The 24,325-nt window shown below is 49.3% G+C and overlaps 1 protein-coding gene across 10 annotated transcripts in view; it reads right to left on the bottom strand.

Moving 5' to 3' along the window:
* The window catches only part of MTMR1 (myotubularin related protein 1), a 56,869-nt gene extending 45,385 nt beyond the window's left edge, over nt 1–11,484 (bottom strand). For 9 of the 10 annotated variants that reach the window (XM_032331049.1, XM_032331050.1, XM_032331054.1 and 6 more), the window contains exons 1-2: nt 11,174–11,482; nt 5,121–5,226 (exon numbers count right to left, since the gene is read on the bottom strand). In XM_032331049.1, coding sequence (XP_032186940.1) covers nt 5,121–5,226; nt 11,174–11,346 — 279 coding nt within the window. In that variant the 5' untranslated portion in view covers nt 11,347–11,482. Of the gene's footprint in view, nt 1–5,120; nt 5,227–11,173 lie in introns of all 10 variants that reach the window. The other variant, XM_032331057.1, reaches the window with a different exon arrangement.
* Between the last annotated feature and the right edge of the window lie 12,841 nt (nt 11,485–24,325).

Below are 24,325 nucleotides of genomic sequence, written 5' to 3'. Positions count from 1 at the left end.
TGCAGCAGGAGCAGGGTACCCCCGCGCTGCAGCCTATTGGGGTACAAGTCCAGATTCCCCACTCGGCCTCATGGACACCATAGGATGGGGGATTCCTGGTTACTGCGGGGTTGGGGCAGGAGTTCCAGCTTTTTCTGTGGTGTCTGGCCGGAGTGCAGTGAAGAGTGCCTACAAGTTTTCTTTTAGTTAGGCTGTCCCTTTCCTGGTCCTTTAGCTTGAGAGAGTAGGCTTGTGTTGTCCATGCCCATTGGCATTTCTGGGTTGCTGGCTTCTTCAGCCAGTCTGGGACATATGTGGCAGAAACAAAGCCCAGGGACTCACCACCATGTCATTCCTTGGGTCCTGAGATCCCTGACTAGTCTGCCTTCTTCTATTTGGGGGGGGGGCTCTTATGTTCATTTTATAGCTGATGGCCAGGGTTCTGGGTTGTACTTAGCATGAAGAATGGGAAAACATACCTTGACTCCATCTTTCCAGAAGCAGAAGCCAAAATCCTGACAAAATTTTTGAGTCTCCAATCCCAGTTAGTTAACAGTGTGATATTGGTCTCAGGGGTGGACTTGAGTGACTCGTCACTTGCATACTGCAGCCGGCGCGCGCCACAAGGGCTCTCCTTCGTGCCCACCACCCACTTCGCTCCCCCGTCCGCCCACCTCCCTCAGCCGCCCTCAGTATGTTCTCTAGAGCGAAGAGTCTGTTGCACGTTTGCCTCTTTCCCCCACCATGTTCATCTGTTTTTTTCTTAAACTCCGCATATGAGTGAAATCATATGGTATTTTTCATTGACTTACGAAATCTTGATATTTTTAAGAAATAATTTTTCCCCAAAGTAACCCTGGGAGATAGGACAGCACTCTTCTACTGCAGTGGTTACAAACTGGAGGCCTATTGCTCAAACAGGCAGTAGGAGGGTGTTTTTTAAATTGTTTTTAAGGGGACATGCTGTTCTCTAGGGCCCCCTCCCACGCGTGCCTAGCTTGCAGTCACTTGCATTTGCAAACTCTGATTTAATAAACAGATCATGAGGCCAAGCTGTAAACAATGGATTATGGCCATGGATTGAAAGATCATGTTTGAGCTTCCTTTTTCATAGACTAGCACTAGATTTAAGAAATACTAACTAAAACCTAGCTCAAGCGTGATGAAGCCTTTCCTATACCCTGCATCTTACTTCCCACCAAAGCCCTTCTGGCAATTTTTGCTTAGGATCCAGAATTTACTCACCATACTAACTTGTTAATTGATTACAATTAGTACAGGACCATTTTCTCTTTTTTCTTTCGAATGTTTGTTCATGGACAAGGGGAGGAGAAACAAGAGGAGAGAAACAGGCGGTGATAGTGATGATGAGGTCACTTTTACTAACAGCTCCTAAGAAGTTTTGTTACAATTTGTAACGGTATTATTTCATCTAATCTATGGAACATTACATTCCGATCCCGTTCTTAAAATCTTTGACAAGTTCAATAGAGAGGCTTTTACTCTGTTAGCCCAGTAAAAATGAAAAGCAATTGAGCTGAGTTGCTACCGGGGACACAGGGAGGGGTCAAACAAAATGAAGTATTTTATCACATTTCTAATAGTCATAACGATCCAGGCAAATCTTCAGGATTACGGGGTAATAAAGCATACACTTACTAAGTTAGTCACCATTCAACTAAAATGCAACACAGTAGCTACTTACTCTTTCAGCAGGGACAGGTCCCCAAAGCTCGGTCATTTCATACGGCACCTCCACAAATTCACAAGTTCGGCTCTGGCTCTACACTGCCCATGCTAATATCAGTATTTATATTACTTTAAATCAACTCCTTTTTCGTACTTTGCCCAGCTCTACACAACAGCATCCATTAAAACACAAGTTCAATGTGCTACTTTTTTTTAACACATATTTAAAATTATATAACTGTGAACACATGTCCACAGACATACCATCTAAATTTATCTCATGTGATAAAAGCAATATTCTTACCATAGTCTGGGTGATCTGACCCTGAGCCTATTGTCAATTCATGACATGAATACATTTTTAAAAAAACTGTTCTCAAAAACCTAACACAAGTTGCTAATTATTCAGATTTGCAGGACTGCATCAGAAACATATGGTCTCATCACCAGTTTCAAGAGCTCTAAACCTAGGAGGCCTAGCGTTTCAGATTTTATCATACATAAGAAATCTATGAGGCCTTTGGTTCCACACCTACAGAGATTCTAACTCACTGTCGGGAGAGATGAGGACCATTGAAGCTACATTTTTGCTGACACCCTGGGGAGCGCTGAAGTGGGGAAACCCAAGGGCCACATTTTGAAAAACAGTGGACAGGGCAGGGGAACAAAATTTTAAATGCACTCTAGCTTTTCAGTGGGATAGCTGGCCTGCTGAAAAATTCCAAGTCTCAACTATGTGACAGTAAGCAAGTCATCTGACACCTCTGAGCCTTGGTTTTTTCATCTGTTAAATGATGATTATGATAAAAGCTACCTCATTTCATTGTTTTAAGGCTGAATGGATTATATGTCATAAAGTATTACAAAGCCAACAAAAAAAGCATTAAAAAACCACAGAGTCCTAGGTGAGCTTGAGGGTCGGTGAGGAAGAGGTCGCGCTTAACCTGTAACAAATTAACCCCCATACTGTGTGTGGGTTTCAAATAAGATATTTGCACAGTGGATAATTTGAAATATTATTGATTGATGCCTGCAAATTAGATCCTCAAGGAACTGTGGCTGGACCCTCAGGAAAAACCACATGCAATGGCTCCCCTGCCAGAGGTACTCCAGAGTCCTGTCTTGGGGACTCGGATTTTAAGAACTACTTTATATGTAGCATATAAAATTATCCTTGTGGTTTAGAAACATTTTACACTTTTATTATTTAAAGAACTCTCTTCTCAGAGAAAAAAAACTCCTGAATTATAAATTTAACTCTGACTTTGCAGACTTGGCTACAGGACAAACATAACAAAGACAATTAGAAAATGTGTTCTCTTACAATCATTCATTAAAAAGCTTTAGCTATGATCTGATGTAGGTACCTAAAATTCAATTTACAAAATATAGAAAAGCCTTATTTTTTTTTCAGAATACCATCTGCTAAACCATTCCAATATGAGCTAATTTCGCTACACAAAATTTGTAAATAGACTAAAATTTAAAAAAAAAAACACAGTTGCTTCGCGTTAAAGTACGGATTCTGTCTGATCTATTAATGTAGAGGTTAGAAATCTATGCACACAGTCAACACTAAGTCTTTTATAGAACTCACACAACACTAACAAATACGCAAACATAATGAAAACATTACTGTTAACTCCTGATTGTCTGGAAAGAAAATCATTCCAAGGCCTGAGAGCTATTCTCTGCTAGTACGGGTTCTTGAGCCTCTCCACTCAGTGGGGCAGTTTCTCAGCTAAAACAAGGCAACAGGGAAACTGGGACCGCTGGGGTAGGCAGCTGCTCCGCGGCCAGCCACTCAGGCACCAGTGAGGCAGCAACTGCTCCCCCAAGCTGCGGCTGGCATGTCTGCCCAGCTGGATTTGGAACACTGGGTACTCCCAGCCGCTCCTACATGGACAAACATGAAAACAAGAGAGCAGGGAAACCTACTGAGAATGACATACTGTCACTCTTCTGACTGAGCAGGTTATCCAATTTCTACTAATCCAAAGGCCTACTATCCTCTGGTAGGCCTAATCAACAGCATCGGATGGCTTGGAGGAAGTACAGAATGAGAGCCAAATTTCAATTACATGGCCTCTTGAGTCAGTCTCTGGCTTGGCACATTACGAGATGGAGAAGAGAGGAACAGAGGCCATTAGGTCCCTTAAGCAAGGAGCATGTATTAATTAAGGAGGGCACATAGCGCATGGAGCACTGGGTGTGATGCATAAACAATGAATCTTGGAACACCGGAAAAATAAGATAAAGTTTAAATTAAAAAAGGAATTAATTAGGATCTTTATTGTAGTGCGTAAACTGTCTAATTCTATACGGTTACCTTTACCTTTACCTTTACATTGACCGTAAGAACTTGGTGCTTGGCGAGAACCGTGATTTTGAGAGACCACTGACCGAGGGTGGTGTGGGATACTAAATGTAGTTCGCCCACACCTGTGAAAACCAACCATCTTTCACAAGCAGGCACACATAATTATAATGGACTGAAACCTCCATTCGAGCAATGTAAGCATGGTTTAACAGTTCACTGACATTTAAACAGGGTTAGTCTTAGGCTTAACAAAGATGGAGCATGTAAGTTTTTAATTTGTTAACCGATTCAACAAGTATTTACTGAGCACCTGTTATATTCCAGGACTGTGCTGGGGAAGCAGTGGTGAGTAAAAGAGCCCCCATCTCTGCTGACAAGGAGCTTATCACTCTCAACTTTAGAATAAACAGAGAATATAAATTAAAGACCAAAAAATGAGGCTGCCCAACAATATTCTGGAGTTCTGCAACTTTTTGCATCATAGTATCGCCTGTTAATGCCGAACACCCACAGGTAGTACCTAAACACAGACACAAATGGTGAAGCTGGGAAATACTATCAGACATTTTCTGAAGTTCAGAATATGATCAAAGAAAATATAGGCATTTATTATAATAAAATGTAAAATATAATATGTAATATAATAAAAATGGAAATTGATTTTTAAAAAAAGGATCAAAATCTAAAGACAGTTTTTCCTCTCAATTACAAAACCGTGAGTACATATACTAGATTCTGGTAAAAATTCTCCTTTGAAGTTCAGATCTAACAGAAAATCTTTCATCCTTGTTCCCAAGCAAATGTTTGTTGAGCATCAAGGGGCCAAAGTCTCACTCAAACTAAAAATGCAAAGCTTCTTGGGGTGCCCGGGTGCCTCAGCTGGTTAAGCAGCTGACTCTTGGTTTTGGCTCAGGTCGTGACCCCGGGGTCATGGGATCGAGCCCCACACTGGGCTCCGCACTCAGCACAGAGTCGGCTTCACATTCTCCCCCTCCCTCTCCGTCTGCTCTTCCCTCCCCCACTCCTCCCCCACCGCACCCAACGTGAGCACTGCACTCTCTCTCTGAAATAACTAATAATCTTTAAAGAAATGCAAAGCTTCTTGGTACACTGAAGACTCAATGTTGCTTACCTTATAGTCTCTGGATACATTTTCTGACGTCACTGAACCTGAAATCTGACTAGAAATTGTAGCAGCTATAAGCTGTTTACACCATTCAACATGCGATCCTGTAGGACTAAAAGAAATAGTGTGATTAAAATATTTTAAGACATGAGCTCTCGGTGAAAGATATGAGCACTGACTAAGGATATATGTACATTCCTTTTTTTTTAAGAAAAGAAAATTTTATGAGACTACACAGTTAACTGTACATTTACTATAAGAACTAAAATACTAACTGATAACCAGTAAGTAAGATTAGGTTCCAGGCTGATTTTAAATGAATTAGCCAATTTTTTTTTTTATGTTTAAGAGTCCAGGACTTACACAGTTAAACATTAGGGAATTTTATTATATTACAACTATATGCAGTGAATATGCTTAATGTAATATATATGGAATATTAATTCTAAGTGAAATATTTATCTTACAGTTTGTTTTTTTTTCAAATAGACTTTTAATCAAACAGTTGATTATATGAGTTTAAAAAGACCAGACTAGGCAAATGACATCCTGCACGTAGTAATAATGCTACCTTACACTTGCGTAAGTGCACTGATAACTTAAAAAGGCTCTTCCGGTCTGTTATGGTATCAGAGTCTCCCGACCACAGTGTGGTAAGAAGGCGCATCAGGGACTAGCCAACAGGTTTCTGAGATGAGAAAACTGAGGCACCAGAGGCGACACGCCCAATCAGAATGCGGCAGGGCTGCCTCCAGCTCCCCTGGGGCTGTCCTTCCAGAACATGACACAACCGATCGACCCACTGAACTGGAAGGCGAAACAGGCCAGCCCCACAGAGGCCAGTCACACTGCCTCACACAAGAGCACAGTCCCGCGAGGGAAATGGCATCTTCTACTTGCCTGGTGCTCTTAAGCGTCACCACATTTCCACACACAGTGACCCACCTCAAAGATGAGAAAAGTGAGGCTCCAGCATTTGACCAAGGTCACATGACCAGTCAGTGGGCAGGCTGTGCCCACCAGACCTAAAGGAATACAGAAGCAGACTAGGCAGTGAGAGAATCAAAAATTGCCTCCAAGGGGCCAGTCTCCTCATCAAATTACTGAAGGAATCAAGCAAAGGACACAAGATGCTCATTAAAGTTTACCCTGTAGGTAGTTTTCGCTGTAAAGAATGTTCCAGACCTATAAAAATCTCATCACTGATTAAATCCACACTCATACATTGGGAAGACTGAAAAAAGTGGAATCCCTAGGCAGTACATAAAATAACCTAAAGTAAGATGAAGATATTTGATGTTCTCTACTAGTGCTCTAAATTTCTGCCTCTGATCAAGATAGTGATAGTGAGGGCGCCTGGGTAGCTCAGTGGGTTAAGCCTCTGCCTTAGGCTCAGGTCATGATCTCAGGATCCTGGGATCGAGTCCCGCATCGGGCTCTCTGCTCAGCAGGGACCCTGCTTCCCTTCCTCTCTGTCTGCCTGCCTCTCTGCCTACTTGTGATCTCTCTCTGTCAAATAAGTAAATAAAATCTTTAAAAAAAAAAAAAGATAGTGATAGTGAGCAGTGGTGAGCTGCGGGGCTGAAAACATTAAGTAAAAACATGCGCTAAATGAGCAGACATGTCATAAATCTATTTACTACAATTTCTAACTTAGAGGAAAGGAGGGGAAGGGGAATTTTAGTTTCTTTGTTAAAGGCTAAGTCCCCTTTGTTGCCGGGTAGATCGTCCTTCTCTTGTCACACTGCCTTGGTCCCTGCCAGCACCCACCCGACTGTAAATCCAACAGCGGGAACCTGCGCGGTCACTCACTGCGGGTGACCTGTTGCCGTTATCATCTGCCCAGCACCCCTTCCTCCTTCTTCTGATAAGGACATTTCTCTAGCAGGAGGACTGCTCCTTCCCCACTTCACAGGATTCTGGGGGTTGGGGGGAAGGATCAGGGCTGATACCTTCTCCTCCTGAGCCCACTTGTAGGGGAGTGACCCAGACCAGGCCAGTCCCAGGCTTTCCTCTTGGATTCCACGCTCTGTAGATCCCCCCACCCAGCACTGTTGGAGGCCACTCCCCAGCCCTACCACCTTGAGGAACCCACAGAGATAAAGAATGGGACAAGAGAAAAACAAGGGATGAGGAGCCCTGACGATGCAACGTGCAACCCTGGCTCCAAATGTGCCCCTGGCCATCTTTCCTTGTCCACAGCAGCAACATGCATCAAGACACTCCCTTTCTGGCTGAAGTTAGAATGAGTTGTGTTTTTTGCCACATGCAACCAGAAGTGGCCTGGCCAGCACAGTCACAAACAGCGTGGTATAGAGGGCTGGTAGACAGGAGGCTTGGATCCAAGTCCTGTTTCTATTACCAGCTAGCTCTGTGACCTTGTGCAAGCCACATCCTCTTGCAGGACCGCAGCTTTGTCGTCATGAAGCACAGTACTCAGGAGAGAGGGGAGGGCTCCTCGGTCCGTGAGGCAAGGCTGCACCTCGCCTGTAGAGGTAGCTTCCACTCTAGAAGTCACTCTTCAAAGAAGAGTATGAATCCAAGCCTGTCACGACGACAGATCCAGAAGGCCAGCCAGGTTCCCCCTGTGCAATCTCCTGCCACTCTCCTGGTATTAAGAGCCACTTGCAGCCTGAAGGAGGCCAGCTTTGTTTCCCCAACCTGGAGTCTCGTGATCTGGATGCCACCATCCAAGGAGACATCCGTACTAGGGGGTCCTGAGACCCTGCCAACTCGACCTGTCAAAACCAGCTTCAGGGGCTCCGCCTGCAACCCACTCCCCGACCCGTTTCCTAGGTCGGGGAAGAGCACAGCCAGTTACCCAGGTACCCCAGGCCCAAAAGCTGGGTCGGCCGCGGAGCCCGCTCCCCCACTTCATTTCACTCTCACATCCGCCGCTCATCGAGCGGCTCGGTGAGCTCACTCTCATGAGCTAGTGTCCTCAGAATGCACCTTGCTCTGTCCCTACTGCAACTCCCTTTTCCAGACACCCATCCTTCCGTGTTCTCCTGCCTCCTGAATTTAGGCCCCAGATCTAGGCCAATGACTCCCACATTGAGGTCTCCAGCCCAGACAACACCCCTGAACTCCAGGCCCATATAAACCAACTGCCTCTTTGACCTCTGCTCTGGAGTATACAGCTGGCATCTCAGAACCACGTCTGGAGCTCCTAACCACGCGCCATTCAATCTCATCACGCGCAATTCATCTCAGCAACACTACTTTCCTGCGCCCCAAATCCTGGCATCTTGACTCTCCTCTCCTACCCGACAACCAATCTTTAGCAAACCATGCTGGCTCTACCCTGCAGGTTTTCTTCCAATTGTAGCTACAATCTTACCACTTCTCCCTTCCTCTACCCCACTGCTCAGTCTGGGCCACCATCCGCTGTCACTTGGGTGACTGCAACAGCCTACCTGCTAGTCTCTCGGTTTCAGCCCCGCCCCTGCTCAGTCCGCTGTCCTCAGAGCAGCTTCAGGGAGCTCCCTGAGATCTACACCAGGTAGGCCACTCCTCTACTCCTCTGCTCTGAAAGCCCCGATGGCTCCCCACGACTCTCCACCACCTGCCCGTGTGACCTCTCTGACCTCAACCCTTACTCCTCTCCCCCTAGCTCCCTCCCCACTAGTGACACTGGCCTCCTTGCACACTTCACACACGCCCACCCAGGTGCACAGGCCTCTGCCTGGAATGCTGTCACCCTGCATACTGTGCGACTGGGTCCCTGCCTTCTTTAGGGGCAGTCCTCGAGTGTCACTTTTCTCAGCCAGGCTTTCCCTGACCATCCTACATAAAATTCCAGTTCAGCCCCCAAACTGCAGGCCCCTAACACGTCATATCCCCCTCCAGACTTACTTTTTCCCTAGCACCCGTCACCATCTAACAGAGAATACAGTTTACTTGTTATTTGTCTACCTCTGTCACCAGGGCAGCAATCTGTGTGTGTCTGTTCCCTGCCAAATCCTTCGGTCCCCCACAGTGCCTGACACAGAGCAGGCGCATGAGCCAGTGATTAACATTTCCAGTGAGACTCCCTGCCTCTAGTCGTTCACCACACCGCTGCAGAACAAATGTTCTCGAACATCAATCCCATCCCTGTAGCTCACCTGATAGAAATCCTTTTGTGGTCCCTATAGCAAGGGTGACCACATAATTTCCTATCCAAACCAAGACACCAGTGTGAGTTGAAGAAGGACGCTATTAATAATCACACCCGCTCCACCAGTAAACCAGCACCATCTTGGGCAAAAGAGACCATCTGGCCCAATCTACCTGTAGCTACTGACAATTGTTAAAAGTGCAGGATTCCAGGCTCTACCCCAGAGGTAGACAGACCAGACTGAAGGTGGGACCCAAGGAGCTGCACTTGGATCGTGCACTGGAGAGGATTCCTAGGCAGGTCACAGAGTACCATGCCCCAAGAAGCAAGGCACAAAAGATAAAGGCATGATTACCGAGGAAGGCATCGAAGCCCCTTCCAGATCCAGCCCTGCCTTCCCACACGTCTCCGGCCTTACCAGTTCCGCACATCTAGCAGCACCTACACCACCAGCATGACTGCACATTCCACTCCCAGGGCCAAAAGGTCCTCCCAACACTGTCCCCTGGCTAACTTCTCATTCCTCACCCTCAATTCAAATGTCAGCTTCCTCAGAAGGCCTCCTTCCCTTAACTGTCCAGAATCCCCAATACCACTCCCCCAACTAAAACTAAATCAAGCGATCCACCTTTGTGTGCCCAAAGCGCAGTGGATCACAAGTGAGACTGTGGAGGTTTTTTGGAAAATACTACCTCTTGGCCCTCACCCCAAACCTTCTGAATCAGAAGCCTTAGGAGTAGGGCCCGGTCACCTGGAGTACTTAAAAAGCTTTTCAGATGATTCCCATGTATACCCCACCCAGAGTACTTCTAGCACTCAGCACGTGCAATTTAAATTGCTGGTTTGTTCACAGTCTTCACTAGATGGTGAGCCAGAAAGCAAAAGCCATCTTGTATTATTCCCTAACTCTCCAAGCCCTCATACATTATAGAATATCTGACCATTCCAAGTACTATCTTAGCTGTGATTAGTTCTCAGTGAAGCTGACCACTTGCGTGATTAATTTAAAAAAATAGTGTAAGTACACTGAGGTAGAAACAAAGCGAGTGTTTTCTTGCTGTTCCTGTGCTTCTGGGAAACTCCCCAAAGTTCAGCTCTCTGTTATGACTAACACAGGCAGGAATGAGCGTCTAAAACTGACCAAGCTGCCTTACAACACTCTCTTGCCTAACTGCACTCTCGTGTCAGCGAAAAGAGCCAAGATGTGGGAAAACTGGATATTCCGGGCTACGGGATAACCAACCCATAACTTGTCCTTGGAGCCTTAGGATGGCCCTTCCAGTTGGGCACGGTCGGTTTCCACTTCTGATTTACATTGGTTCTGAAACTGCCTAAGAAGCAGTTCTGTGTCCACAAAAACAATGATCCGGGTTCCTTCAAGGTGTGAAAAGACTGAAATAAACGATTGTGTGTGTTCTTGCACCAGGAGCAGTTTGGAAGTTATCCATCCCAGCTTTTCAAAACAAGGTAACTTTGCCTTCATCCGTACCAGCCCAACACCCATGGGGTTGCATCCTCCAGTCCCCACTCCCAACCTCAACGTCAAAGACACCCCTCCACCCCGCCGCCCCGCAAGCAGCGTCGGTGGTGGGATTTCGGTCTTCCAACCCCGGGAGGGAAGGCCTCGGTAAAAGAGGAGAGCCTGGGTGAAACCTCCCAAAGTCTCCCGGGCCGCGGCAAGGCCAGGGAGACGTCTTCCAAGGTGCGTCTTCCGAGACGCACCGAGAAGATCTGACAGCTGCGAAGCCCCTCGCGGCGCAGGGAGCCCCAGCCCGCGAGGCGGAAGTGGGCCAGGTGCGCGGCCCCGGGAGGTGGGGGCAGGGCCCGGGGTCTCGGGGAGCGCGGGGAAGAGGGGGGCGGCAGGGCACGGAGAGGGGGCACGCCCGGACCCGGCATGCGCGGCGCGCGGGGCTCTCGGGGGTCAAGGCGCGGGGACCGCGGTGGCCCGGGTCCCGCTTACCTGTCCAGGGTCTCCACGCTGGGCTGCCGGGAGCCGGCGGCGGGGCCCCCAGCGCCCCGAGGGGGCTTCCTGCCGCCGGCCGGGCCCGGGCCCGGGCCCCCGCCGCCCTCGCTGCCAGCCGCCGCCGCTGCCGCCGCCGCCGCCGCCGCCACCGCCGCCACCGGCCTGTCCATGGCGCGCCGGGCCCGCCGCCGCGGACGAGCCGCAGCGGGAGGGGAGCGGCGCCCGGAAGGGCCCCGCCGCCGCGACGTGCCGCGCCGCCCGCCGGCTCAAGCGGCCGCCGCCATTAGCTGTCACCTGGCGGCCCCGCGTTACCCACAAGGCCGCGCGCGGGGCCAGGGGCGGGGAGCTCGCGCGGGGCCGGCCGCGCCCCCGTCCGCGGAGCCCCACCTGGGCCCGGGCCGCCCGCGCGGGGAGCCCGCGACGGCCCGTGTCGCCCGGCTGCGCGTGGGAACGCGCCTGGGTGGCCCCGGAGCTACCGAGCTGCCGAAGAGTTGGGGGGGCATTCAGGGGTCAAAACCGATTTGTTTCCCCTCGATTTTCCTTCCCGGGTTAGTTTCGAGGTGGCGGCAGCCCAGGCCCCTGGGCGTCCAAGGTCTTGTGGTCTCAAAGCAGGAGCAACTGCAGACATTTTAGCAGGTCCTCCCCACGCCCTTCTTCCCTCCCTCCCACAAACCCACCTCCCCGCCATCTGTGGGGCCACCGAGTGTTCTGATGCCGCCCTCAGAACTTCGCCCCTGGTTTATATTAAGAGTAACATTTAACTTCTGTTGCTATCGAAATCCAGCCAATATCTGATGATAAAGGCTCATCCTCTCTCAACTCACCCCTGATTTTGTTAGGGGTGGGGATGGCGGTCATGCCTAAGCCCTTTGCTGTGATTTCCCTGGGTACAGATAGGACAGCTATGACCCTGATGAAAAGCAGACCTGTGGACAGGGAGTTGTCCCTTTCCATCTCAGACCCATCCTGCCTTACCAGCTTAATAACATCGAACTGACCCTTGAGGATGAGAATGTGATGCCTGGAGGCCCTGCAGCCATCGTACACCCAAGAGGAGAGAAGCCTGGGGTGAAAAGGTGACACGGCGAGGACTTGGAAAGGAGACTCATCTCCTGCAGGCTCTGGTTTTAAATGTTTAACCCATTGTTATAGACTGAATGTTTCTGTACGCACACACACATACACACACACACAGAGACACGCCATTCATATGTTGGAACCCTAGACCTCAACTGATGGTATTTGGAGATGAGGCCTTTGGGAGGTGATTAGATCACAAAGATGGGGCCCTGGCACGATGAGATTACTGCTCTTATGAGAAGAGACAGCAGAGAGCTTGGTCTCACTCTCTCCATGAGCAGGCACCGTGGAAAGGCCACATGAGGCCACGGTGAAAGGCCGCTGTGGGCGAGCCAGGAAGAGGGCTCTCACCAGGAACTGAACTTCAGTCTTGGACTTTCCAGCCTCCAGAACTGTATGCAAGCATCCTAGCTGCCCTGAGATTTGTCAGAAAGAAAATGGTGAAATTTTAGATGTGTTTATTCTGTATTCTTCAAGGAGGATTAGGCCATTGAGGAATTCACTGTGCTGTTGTTAGACATTTGGTTCCATTAAGCAAACATAGGACTTCTGGGACAGAGAAGCAAATCACACATATTACTGCCTAAGAAGTTCACAGTCAAGTGACATTACCTGCTGGTGAATGGCACAGTGGCGGCAAGCCCGCGGGGCTGCGGGAGGAGAGGGGTTAGGAAGGCTTCCAAGAAAAGTACACGCAAAGCTGGATCTTCAAGTCGTTGCAGGCAGAAGGGACAGTTATGGACAAAGGTGTAAAGCTGGTTAAAGAGATTATGTACAAGTGAATTCTAAGAGATCTCCTGTGGCTGGAGCATAAAGTCAGACAAGGCCAATGAGAAGGTCAAGTACAGGCCAACAAGGCAAAGACCTGGAGCATCTGTTATGCTAGACTACAAAGTTCACACTCTGCGCTGGATTCTGGCACAGGCCGGGCTCAGCGCACTTGGAGAAATACTACTGTACAGTCCCTCATGTTGTAGACTGCGCCTCCGAAGATAGCTGCGTAATATCCCCCATTCCACAGTCTTTCACAACGTGACCTCGCCACTCCTATATCAAAAGGTCAGGTCTGTGTCCCCTCCCATAACCTCTTTGGACCAATAGAGCGTCGCAGAAGGAACACCACGTAACTTCTGGGGCTTGGCCTTCAGGCAGCTGCACCTTCTGCCTCAGATTCTGGGAGTCCTCTTTCTTGGAACTCGGCTGCCACGCTGTAAGGAAACCCAACCAGCCACACGGAAAGGCCCATGTGGAAGAGAACCAAGGCTCCCAGCCAACAGCCCGGCTGAGTTCCTCAGCCAGCAGCCAGCACGAGCTGCCAGCCATGCGAGTGGGGGCATTTCAGGCCTTCTAGCCATGCCAGCCATCCAGCCAACACCTGGCGAGGCTGGAGACTCATTCTGCGGAACCACAGATTTTTGAGAAATAAAGTGATGTTTTAAGCCACGAGGTTTTGAGATGTTCTCGTCTGAAGCAGTAGGGTCCCCAAACACTGCTTTCGCTGTCTGGCCACCCCCGCCCCCCATCAGCTTCCTTCCACGCAGCCGGGAACCCATGCCCAAACCATGCTGCCCTCTGAGGAACGTGCTACATGCTGGGAGGTCCGCGGCCGTGGCGGACCCGAGGTGCCCCCCTACTAGCAAGTTAAAAATGTCTCCTCCTGCTACACGGACCATCCGACAGAAGACATGAGGTCTCTGGGTCAAAAATAAAGACGCCTTGTCATAACTCACAGGGCCGCTAGTGACCTGCCCAGTCTCTCTTCCAGAGAAAGGAATTCCTCATTATCCTGGAAGGTGAGTAAATCTCCGGGGAGGGGGAAAGAAGCATCTTGACCTTCACTCCTGTGAACTCTGGGAGAGGAAGGTGTCTCTCAGCTTTAGGGTCTTGGAATATCCCCTGATACCAACTCTCAATGTGGCTGTGAATTCATCAGCCAGAGCCCCTGGATGGTGCAGAAACCCGACATAGCCACGGAGACTTGTCCCTCCCAGCGCCCACGTCTGGGCCTCCTTAGAGTTGTCGGCTTGAGCCCCCCGCCTTCCCAGGGATCACGGTCAGGGGACAGATGGCCACCTGTGTGGTGGGAGGCAACGGGAAGAGTGAGTTGCCAGCCTACGCCAGCGCTCCTCTGGGGAAAATCGAGGCACCCTGTGGGGGAAGGGGGCACGTGTCTATGCACCTACACTGAGTGTTCATGAAATGTACATGCAGCACGCTGCATAACGTCGTCACTTTCAGAATGGCGAGTGTAACAGTGACTTGAGCCATCCGCTCACACACAGACCCAGGGGCCCCACTGCAGAGAATCGGAGCACTGAGTAGCGTGGCAGAGCAGGGGCTGTGGAGAGCCACATTATATGCAGCTCCGCAAGCGAGTCTGAGGCAGATGGTCTGAAGATTACACTTGGAGATGCCATTGGAGGTGACAGGGAGCCACAGCCCCATCCTCACAGAGGGACAACCGATCTTATCTACACTTGGAAAGCAGAGCTGGGATTACACACAGGCGGAGGGCCCGGAGGGGCAGGAGTGGCTGCAGGAAGACCATTTCAGAAACTGAGGCACGAGGGCCTGACATCAGACAGGACGCAGTGCCTGACGGGATGCTGGACATGAAGGGACAGGCTAAGAGATGGGTCAAGGCTGAAACCAAGGTGTCGGACTCAGATGACTGCATAGAGTGTGACAGTGGTCACTGGGCAAAGGAATGCGGGGTGACAGGCAGCTGGGAGAGGTGAGGGAGTAGGGCGAGTTCATCTTGGACATGTTCAGTTGGCCCTGCCCTGAGTCCTGGCCCACACGATGCTTTTGTGCACACGCGGAAAGAGACCCCTTCCTCACAACACCGGACCGCTGTTGCTCATAAAATTGTCCTGATAATTCCGGTGTTGCCAAAGCTCAACCTTTGCTTGCTGTATGCCCAGAAAGGGCCATAACAGATCTCGAAATCTATGAGGCTTTCAGTGTGCATGGTTCCCCTTAGGTAGGACCCCCTTGTCCCCTGCACAGCCTTCATACTGATGCCTGTGCCCTTGACAGGCACTTGTGGGTTATCCAGGTGAAGGTGTCCCATAGACTGTTGGTCACGGGGTTCTACAGCTTAGGAGAGAGAGGCAACAAAAGAGTTGGTAAATTTTCCAAAAACTTGAAAACAGAGAAATTCTTCAAAATTTAATCCTCAGCTCCACAATTTGGTAACTACAGATGAGGCTACCACTTTCTTTCTGGAAAAGGAATCAAGCAAATGAAACTGGGCCTGAGGACTCCTTATCAAATGAGTTCCTCAAAAACATCCTTTTGCTCAGAATGAGAAAATCTCACTTTCTGCGAGACAACACATGAGTGCCCCTGCAGGGAAAGGGTCCCACTGTGCAGAGGGGTCCTAACGGCAATTCGGGAGAGTAAGATTTTGATCTGGTCTTCGCAGGCAACGGCGGAGGCCGTCCACCTCACAAAGCAAAGCCTGGCGCTATCTGTGCCTCCAGCCCTGAGAGTGTGTTCAGTTCGTGGTGTTCATTTTTGTGTCTATAATTGTGCTCTTTAGCCCAAAGCAATTCCGGCTAAATGTGGCAACAGATGGACTTAGGTTCTGTGTGTCCTTGCAAAACACTGCTGCCTCGGATCCAGGTTTGTAACAAGTCCAGCATTAACCCCATTCGTTCTGGAAGCACCATCTAGCCATAGTTAAAAATGTTGGCATGACTACATGTATGTTTCAAGACTTTTCTCAACACAGTATTAGGCATTGGATTCATTTTCTGTTGCTGCCATAAGAAATTACTACAAACTGAGAAGCTTAAACCTCACACATAAACTTTCTTGAGGTTTCTGTAAGTCAGATGTCCTGGTGGGTTCATTTGGGTCCTCTGCTTGGGGTATCACAAGGGTGAAATCAAGGGGTTAGCAGGGCTGGGCTCTTTTCTGGAGGCTCTGGGGAAGAATTCAGCTCATTCAGCTCCCACAGGCTGTCTTCATTCCTTTTCGTGCTTTCCATGGGCCCCTCCAGCAATGGTGGGTCAATCCCCTCTTATTCTTTGATCTCTCTGACTTCCTCTCCTGAAGCATCTCTTTTGCTGTTAGGCAGAGAAAGTTCTCTGCTTTTAAGGACTTGTGTGATTAAATAGGACCCACCTGAATGATATAAGATACTCCCCCCAGCTTAAAGTCTGTAACCTTAATTATATCTGCAAACCCCCTGCTTTGTCATGTAACATAACATATTCACAGGGTCAGAGATTAAGGCACGGACATAATGGGGGACCAGAATGCCTACCAAGTGTACCAAGTCAGGTTTCTCCAGGGAAACAGAACCCATAGAGGGTGTCTGTGTGTACAGACAGAGAGAAGGACAAAGGGGGATTTAGCTTAAGGAATTGGTCACACAATTGTGAACAAGTCTGGGGTTTTCAGGTCAGCGAGCAGAGTGGAAATTCCAGCATGCAGCAGTCCTGAGCTGAGTCTGAAGCCAAAGTCTGGAGCAGAGTTCCTTTCTTTTTGACAGGACCTCAATCTTTGCTCTTAAAACCTTCAGCTGATTGGATGAGGCCCACCCACCTTGTGGAGAACAATCTGCTCTACTCAGAGTCTGCTGATTTAAATGTTAATCACACATACAAAATACTTTCACAGAAATATCTAGATTAGGGTTTGACTAAGCACTTCCACACTATGGCCTACCCAACTTTGACGCATAAAATGAGCCAACATGGTGTCTGAAGGTCCATTTCTGAGGTCAGTGTTCTCAATGATACTTCGAGTGAGCACTGATAAATGAGTGGAGTTATTAATTCCTGTGCCTCCATCAGCTGTGTTAGAAAATGCCACAGGTTACTTAGTTATGCCTCTAGATTTATCCAGAAGTTATCAACCATTGGTTTAAAGTTATAGACAGGGCTCAAGGGTGGCCTGGGAGGGTGTGGCTCTGTGCCCATGACCTCCACCACCCCCTCATTCTTTGATATTGACATGAAATATACTTAGTGTTGCATTGGGTGCTCTACAAATGTAGTGTCAAGCTCTCCTTCCCATGTCACCTGCTGTCCAGAGACCCCACACTCACAAAGCTCCAGAGACCCCACTGGCCTCAACCTGGCGAGTCTGTTTCAGAGACATGCTTTTGGCCTCACTTCCATAAATCCCCCATTAAGGTAGTCACACTGGATCAGTCAGGATAAGGTCCAGCAGATGGGATTATCACAGAATCCAAAGGAAGAGAGAAAGTTATCTTCAGAGACCAGGGAAAGAGCCAGGGTAGAGGCATCTTGGGGGCACAGAGAACAGAGTTTTAAGGGGGAAGGAATGATCCAGAGTATCAAGTGGTGCCAAGACTCTGACTGGTGAGATGGGGCGGAGGTGCCCCCTGCATTCGGCAGTGCGGAGATGGTGTGAGAGCACTTTTGGAGGACAACTGGGTGGAGAAATGGCTGCAGGGAGCCAGAGTCTCTATCTATATAATGAGATTTATTACGAGAAACTGGGTCACGCGATTCTGGAGGCTGAGAAGTCCCAGATCTGCCGTCTGCAGGAGCACCTAGGCAGAAGAGGGCTGAGTTCGGTCGTAGCCTTTCTATTCTGTGCAGGCCCTCTGGCTTGGCGGACGCCCACCCGCAGCGGGGAAAGCCATTTTCCTTCCTGATACCAGCCGTTCAGCTGCAAATCTCTTCCAGAAACACCCTCTCAGACACATTCAGAAATAATGTTTAAGCAGCGGTCTGGACAGCCCATGGCCCAGTCAAACTGATACACAGAGTGACTATCACACAGGGGAGTTCAGCCGGTTAGACTTTAGACATCAGCCTCCGGCTTCTAGAGCACAGGTTAGGCCTTCCATTGACCTGTTGTGCAGAGTTCGGAGTTCTTCGCATTCCGAACACGGCTCCAACCAGGCTCAGCCAAGCGGGAAGAAAAGCACGTGATGACATGCCCCCTCCCCACGTAGGGGCCGCAGGGCATACTGGGGTGAGCGAGGCGGCGGATTCGCCTTTGCAAGACCTTCGGCGGAGGGGCTGACTCTCTGAGCGTCACGAATTTGTGAACACTGAAGTTACCCATCTTCAATTATAAGCGAAAATATCCGGTACTACAGAGGGATTCCCCCATTCCCTCCCCAACTCGGAGCATTGGATTCTTGGCTGTTGTTAGGGGCTGAAATGTACAGGCAGCAAACAGGGAGGAGGGGAGATGTGTTTCTGGAGGGATGAGAAAGATACGCTGCGGGGTTTTGCTTGGACGGGACTCCGAGTCTTCGGTGAGGCAGGAGAGCAGAGGGCGGCAGAGGGCGGACTCCTGGCCAAGGCGGTTTGATTTAAAACGGGCTCCACTCGCCAGCCCGGGGTGAACTCCCGCCAAGGGACTTCTCTGTGCTCAGTTTCCTCCTCTGCTCATCGTGGGCTTGCTGTGGCGATCCAACGGGTTTTAATACCCGTTAGGCACTTAGGCCAGTGGGTGGCACATGGTGAGGGTGGCATAAGCTGAGATTATTTAATGACAATTATAAACACCTGTCCCTCACTGGTCAGCACACATGAAACAGCTGTTTGGGTTTGTTTGTTTTTTTGTTTTTGTTTTTTTGCTTTTAGAGGAAGTAGTTTCAATGTTGCCATGGGCCATGTTGAGCCCCGAGCGGACTCACTTGCTCGGCTGGGCCCCCCATGCGCTGGCTGTAGGCAAGTCGGCGGCTAAGGGCTCCCGCGCACCCCGTTCTCAGGAGGATTGCCAGCCCCTTCTCCTGAGCTCTTCTGCACGGTGCCACGCACCCTCAGATCCCTGCCTGACCTGGGACAGGCATTCATGGGATAGTAGGGTGAACACTGCCTCTTCGAATTTCTTGCCATCACCATCGTGTTATTACTTTCCAAGCACTTTGTTGCGGAAGCAGTTGTGTTTTTCATAGAAATTGGTAGAAATGTATATACATTCCTTCTCTTCAACATTATTGAGTGCTTGGTACACATCTGGCATCATACTCGGCTTTGCGGCCATAGGGAGATTACTCATTTTCGAGGGGGACAAAATGGAACTTGAGGAAACAGAGTGGATTGGGTTCAAGAGTCACAAGACCCTGAACGGTGAGTGAAAGCCACCCTGACCCTGCTTTCCGTACCAGAAGGAGTGGTTCTTCTTGGAACAACTGAGTTAATTTTTAGCTGAGGGACGCTATGAATTCTAAAACCAATCATGTCATCTGTGCTTGGCTGGAAACTTTAGAAACACATATGTGACATGCTTCTGGTAAGTGTCTAAGATCTTGAAGCTTGACTTCTATCTGCTTACGTCATCTTGCTCCTGCTTTTTGTGTTCTCGTTTCCCTGATGAACTTGCTTATTTTTACCTTATGTGTATCTTTATAAGTTTCCATAATTCAACTTTCAGTCCGTCATGTGTGGCAGAGATACAAATCATTTTTGTAACGTGCGCGATCCGTTTGGGAATGTTTCTAATTCAGGAGATGGCCGCCCACCGAAATTCTCCACTTTCGTTCGGCCCCTTTTTCCTTCGTATGACATTCTGGAAACAGATGCTTGGTCTCTATTGCAACGCAGCAAGAAAAACCACGACTTCCCCCTTCGAACATTCCCTGAAGAAAACATGATTACAAATGATTAGGGGACCCAGTAGGCTGTACCAGTCCGGGGCTAATCAGGAGACTGAAACCACGGGGTCACTTGAACAGGGAAAGTTCCACAGGAAGAATTGCTTATGGGATTGGAGTAACCGGAGTTTGGCTAGTAGGTAAAGAGATGACAGCTACTGTGAAGAGTATTATATTCACAGATCCCAAAAGGAGGGGACACGCCACGCCACTCGAGGCCACAGGGAAGGGCACCAGGGTCAGTCACAAGGTGGAGGAGGGGGGCTGTGGGCAAGAGCCCTCATAGTGGTGTTCTTCTTTCCCACACACACCCCACAGGACTGCATTCTGCCTGGCAGATCCTGTACCAGGCACGGCTCCTCCAGGTGCAGAGGCCGGTAGTTGAAGTCCCAAAGTATTCCGAAGGAACCTGGCTCCCTAGTCAGTGGCTTCTGTTTAAGGATGCTATTTGACCAAAATGCAGGTATTGCCTAAGATGCTAGTTGTGAAACGTTCGCTGAACTAGCGGCACAAAACGATCTGGGATGCCTTTTAAAAAAGTAAGTAGACTTTTTTTGTTGTTGTTTTCTTTTGAGCAGTTTTGGGTAAAAAAGAAAATCGAGTGGAGGGAGGGAGGAACGAAAAGTTGGACCAAAGGTTTTTCAGGGCAGTGAAAATACTCCGGATTATGTTCCATTGATGGGCACATGTGACTATACATTAGTCAAAGCCCATAGAACATCCAACACACAGGGGAAACCGTAATATAAACGGTGTTAGTTAATGATAATGTGGCAGTAGGAGCTCATCAGGGGGTTCGCCGTGAGGCATGCCCAGGAGCGCTCTGTGCCTCCCCCACAATTTTCCTGTAAATCTGATATCACATATCATCAGATATGTTTTTTGCAAATATTTTCTCCCGCTCTGTGCCTTGTCTTCTTGTTCTTTTAACAGTGTGTTTCACAGAGCAGATGTTTTTCATTCGAATGTGGTCCAGCAGGTCAATTGTTTTCGTTCATGGGCGGTGCCCTTGGCGTTGTAGCTAAACACTCATTGCCAAACTCCAGGTCACTTCGATTTTATTACTTTAACGATAATGTGCATAGTAAATTTATAACCTGCACCCAGGGATGTGCTGGTAAAGGTTTAATTATCAGCTCTCTGAAATTAAAGAAAAAAAAAAAAACAAAAAAACCCCACCCTGATTTGTAGCACTTGCTGGTTTCTGTGGAATAAATCCATCCACCCCCGGCCAGTTGCAAGCCACTATCTCAGGTCACCGAATACTGAAGAGCTGAAGAGAGGGGCTCACCACTGGCTCTCATGGGCCTGTCCAAGTCCTCTCCTGCTATCTGTCCTTGTTGTTTTCGCTCAGGGCTCTCTATCTTTGCCACTTTTTACTGCGAACTGTTCCTGTTCCCTGGAAAATGATTTGTGAGCATTCCTGGAAGCCCTGGAGGAAGCCGTGTTCTTCTAGAGCGTTGCATTTGCTTCTGCCAAGCACCTGGGGGCGCCATAAGACCAGCGCCGGAGACTTGTGACTGTCCTTGGCGAAGTAAACTGGACCGCAGACCACAGAGCCTGCTTCCGGGGGACATTTTCATCTTCCTCCTCCTGTGCTCTGGGCCATTTTGAATTTGCTGACAGTCCTCTGATACTGCAGATGTTGCTTAAGAAAATGGAATTAATCAGGCACGGTCCTCCCCCTCTCCCCAGATGCCATATCCTCTTTGTAGTCTTCGGACTGGTGCTGTAACAAATTGCCACGCATGAATCGGCTAAGGGACGTACATTTATTCTCGTGTAGTTCTGTAGGGGAGAAGCCTAACCAGGTCTCACTGGACAAAAGCCAGCCTGTCGCTACAGTTGCGTCCCTCCCGGAGGCCCTGGGGGAATAGCCCTTTCCTCACCTTTTCCGGCCTCGGGAGGTCGCCACATTCCTTGGCTGGCAGCCCCTTCCTCCATCTTCAAAGCCAGCAATGGCAAGGTGAGCCCTCTTCCAATTTTAAGGGTGCTTGTGGACCCACATTCATAATCCAGGATGATGTCCCCAACTCAAGGCCATCTAATTAGACCCCTGAATTCTAGCTGCAGCCTTAATTTCTCTTTTCTGTGGTGCCTCACATATTCCGAGGTTCCGGAGATTAGGATGTGAACATCTCCGGGGAGCCATGACCCTGCTGTTCAAGGCAAATCCCTCTCTGCCTCTATTTTGGGGCTCATGCCTACTCGAGGGTCTCGTTCTCTCGTGAATCTCTCGCTCTCCACCAGCTCCTTCCTCCCCATAGATGATACAGTTAAGTCTCTTCCTTCAAGAAACACATTCTCGGGCGCCTGGGTGGCTCAGTCAGTTAAGCCTCTGCCTTCAGCTCAGGTCATGATCCTGGGGTCCTGGGATCCAGCCCCACGTCAGGTTCCCCGCTCAGCGGGAAGCCTGCTGCTCCCTCTCCCTCTGCCGCTCCCCCTGCTTGTGCTCTTTCGTGCGCTCTCTCAAATAAGTAAAATCTTAAAAAAGAAAAAGAGCACATTCTCCTGGTCCACTCTCCCAATAGCTATGGTCCAATCTCTCTTCTTTCTTTATACTCAGCTCCCCAGAAAGAGCAGCGTGGCCCTGTCTACCCCTCCTTCCTTCACTGATTCACACACAATCACGTAAATATTTGTTGTGCACCAACCACATGCCAGGAGCCCTGTTGAGCAATTTTGTCTGTAAATCTGCGTTTCTGTGTACAGTGTACTCAGCATGTCCCAAACAGGCCTGAGCACTGCCCCCGCCTACCCCTCCACTCTGATCTCTCTACTCGTCCACACTCCAGGCCCAGTGCTCTATGTCCGGTCAACGGCAAGAGCCTCAAGCTGGCCTGTCCCGTCTTGCCGCCCTACAGCCTACCCTGCCCCGGCTGCCACGGCGGCTCACATTTGATCACCGCCCTCCCCCACCCCAGTAGACTCCTTCAGCAGCTCCTACAGCCCAGAGAAGAAAATGCCCGTTCTTTACCAGGGCCTGGACGGAGTTCCCTGCCCAGCTCCTGCCTAACATTTGGGCATCTTCCCCCAGTCCCGTGCACGTTACGATCCAGGAACGCCAACTTTCTTTGGGTTCTGTACCTACTGCATCATGTTTAAAGGACCAGATGCTTCTATTTGTACAGTTTCCGTCTATGGTGACGATTTCTTTGCTTCTCTTTGTTGTTTTACCATGTACACACAGCAAAACAACAGTTTTGTTTGGTTTTGAACTTGTACGAATGGAGTGATACTGTATATATGCTTCTGTATCTGGCTTCTTTCAACCAACAAGCTCATGGAAGTCATCCGTGTCGCTTGTAGCTGTAGTTTGGTCATTCGTCGTGTGTGTGGATGACTCCAGACACCACAACTCTTCCGTTCTACTGTACTTGGGTATTTGATGTGTTTCAAGTTTTGGGGGAGGCATTAGAGGCAATGCCGCAATGAATATTCTTGTACATGTCTTTTGGTGCATGAAATTCTCATTTCTCAAGGGCATCTACGTGCCTGAGAGCGGAAAAATGTTACCTCCTAAGGTAGGCATCGATTTGACCAGATGATACCAACCGTTCTCCAAAGCAGCATAGGAGAATTCCTATCGGCCCACAACCTTTTCAATGCTTGGGATTGCCAGACTTTTAAAAGTTTTGCCCATGTGGCTGTGGGATACTATCTCATTGTGGTTTGAATATGCATTTCCCCAAAGACAGATGCGACCGAGCTCCTACCTAGGCTTCCTACCTTTCCAAGACTCAGTTCTTTTTTTTTTTTTTTCTTAAATTTATTTGTGAGAGAGAGAGCGAAAGAGAGCGAGCACAGGCAGACAGAGTGGAAGGCAGAGTCAGAGGGAGAAGCAGGCTCCCTGCTGAGCAAGGAGCCCGATGTGGGACTCGATCCCAGGACGCTGGGATCATGACCTGAGCCGAAGGCAGCTGCTTAACCGACTGAGCCACCCAGGCGTCCTTCAAGACTCAGTTCTGACTGCGTTCCCAAGAAGCTCCTCCCTGACCTCCCAAAGCCCTCCGTCTGCCTTTGTCTGAGCGGGAGGCACCCTCCCTGCGTGGGAATTAGCCGTTAACCCAACAGTCTTCCCTCTAGGCCAGGTGCTCCTCGAAGGAGGCCACTGTTTCACTCATCTCTGTTTCCAAATAAAAATGACAAACAAACAAACACGAAACCTATCCGTTTGATAAGGTCTGTGGGGATGCCAGATAGTATAGTGTGCAGCACATACGGCCCCAGTAAATAGCTCCCTTTGCTCCGTTTAGGGACCAAGGGAGTTGAAAGCACATGGTCTGGCTTTGGACAGATGCCAGGATAGAAAGGAGAGCCAGAACTGGGGGGAGGGGGCCAGAGGCAACTAAAAGGTTGGATTTCCTCTGAGAGGTCACAGAATGGACTGAGCTGGCCCTTACCTAAAGTAACTGCATGGCTGGTGATGGGCGAGCCTAGCGGTGTCTTGACCTCTCGCACCCTGCTTAGACCCGAAG

Source organism: Mustela erminea, chromosome X (genome assembly GCF_009829155.1).
Source record: "Mustela erminea isolate mMusErm1 chromosome X, mMusErm1.Pri, whole genome shotgun sequence".
NCBI lineage: Eukaryota > Metazoa > Chordata > Mammalia > Carnivora > Mustelidae > Mustela > Mustela erminea.
The sequence above is the reverse complement of the archived record's forward strand: the minus strand, read 5'-3'. Positions and strand labels throughout refer to the sequence as shown.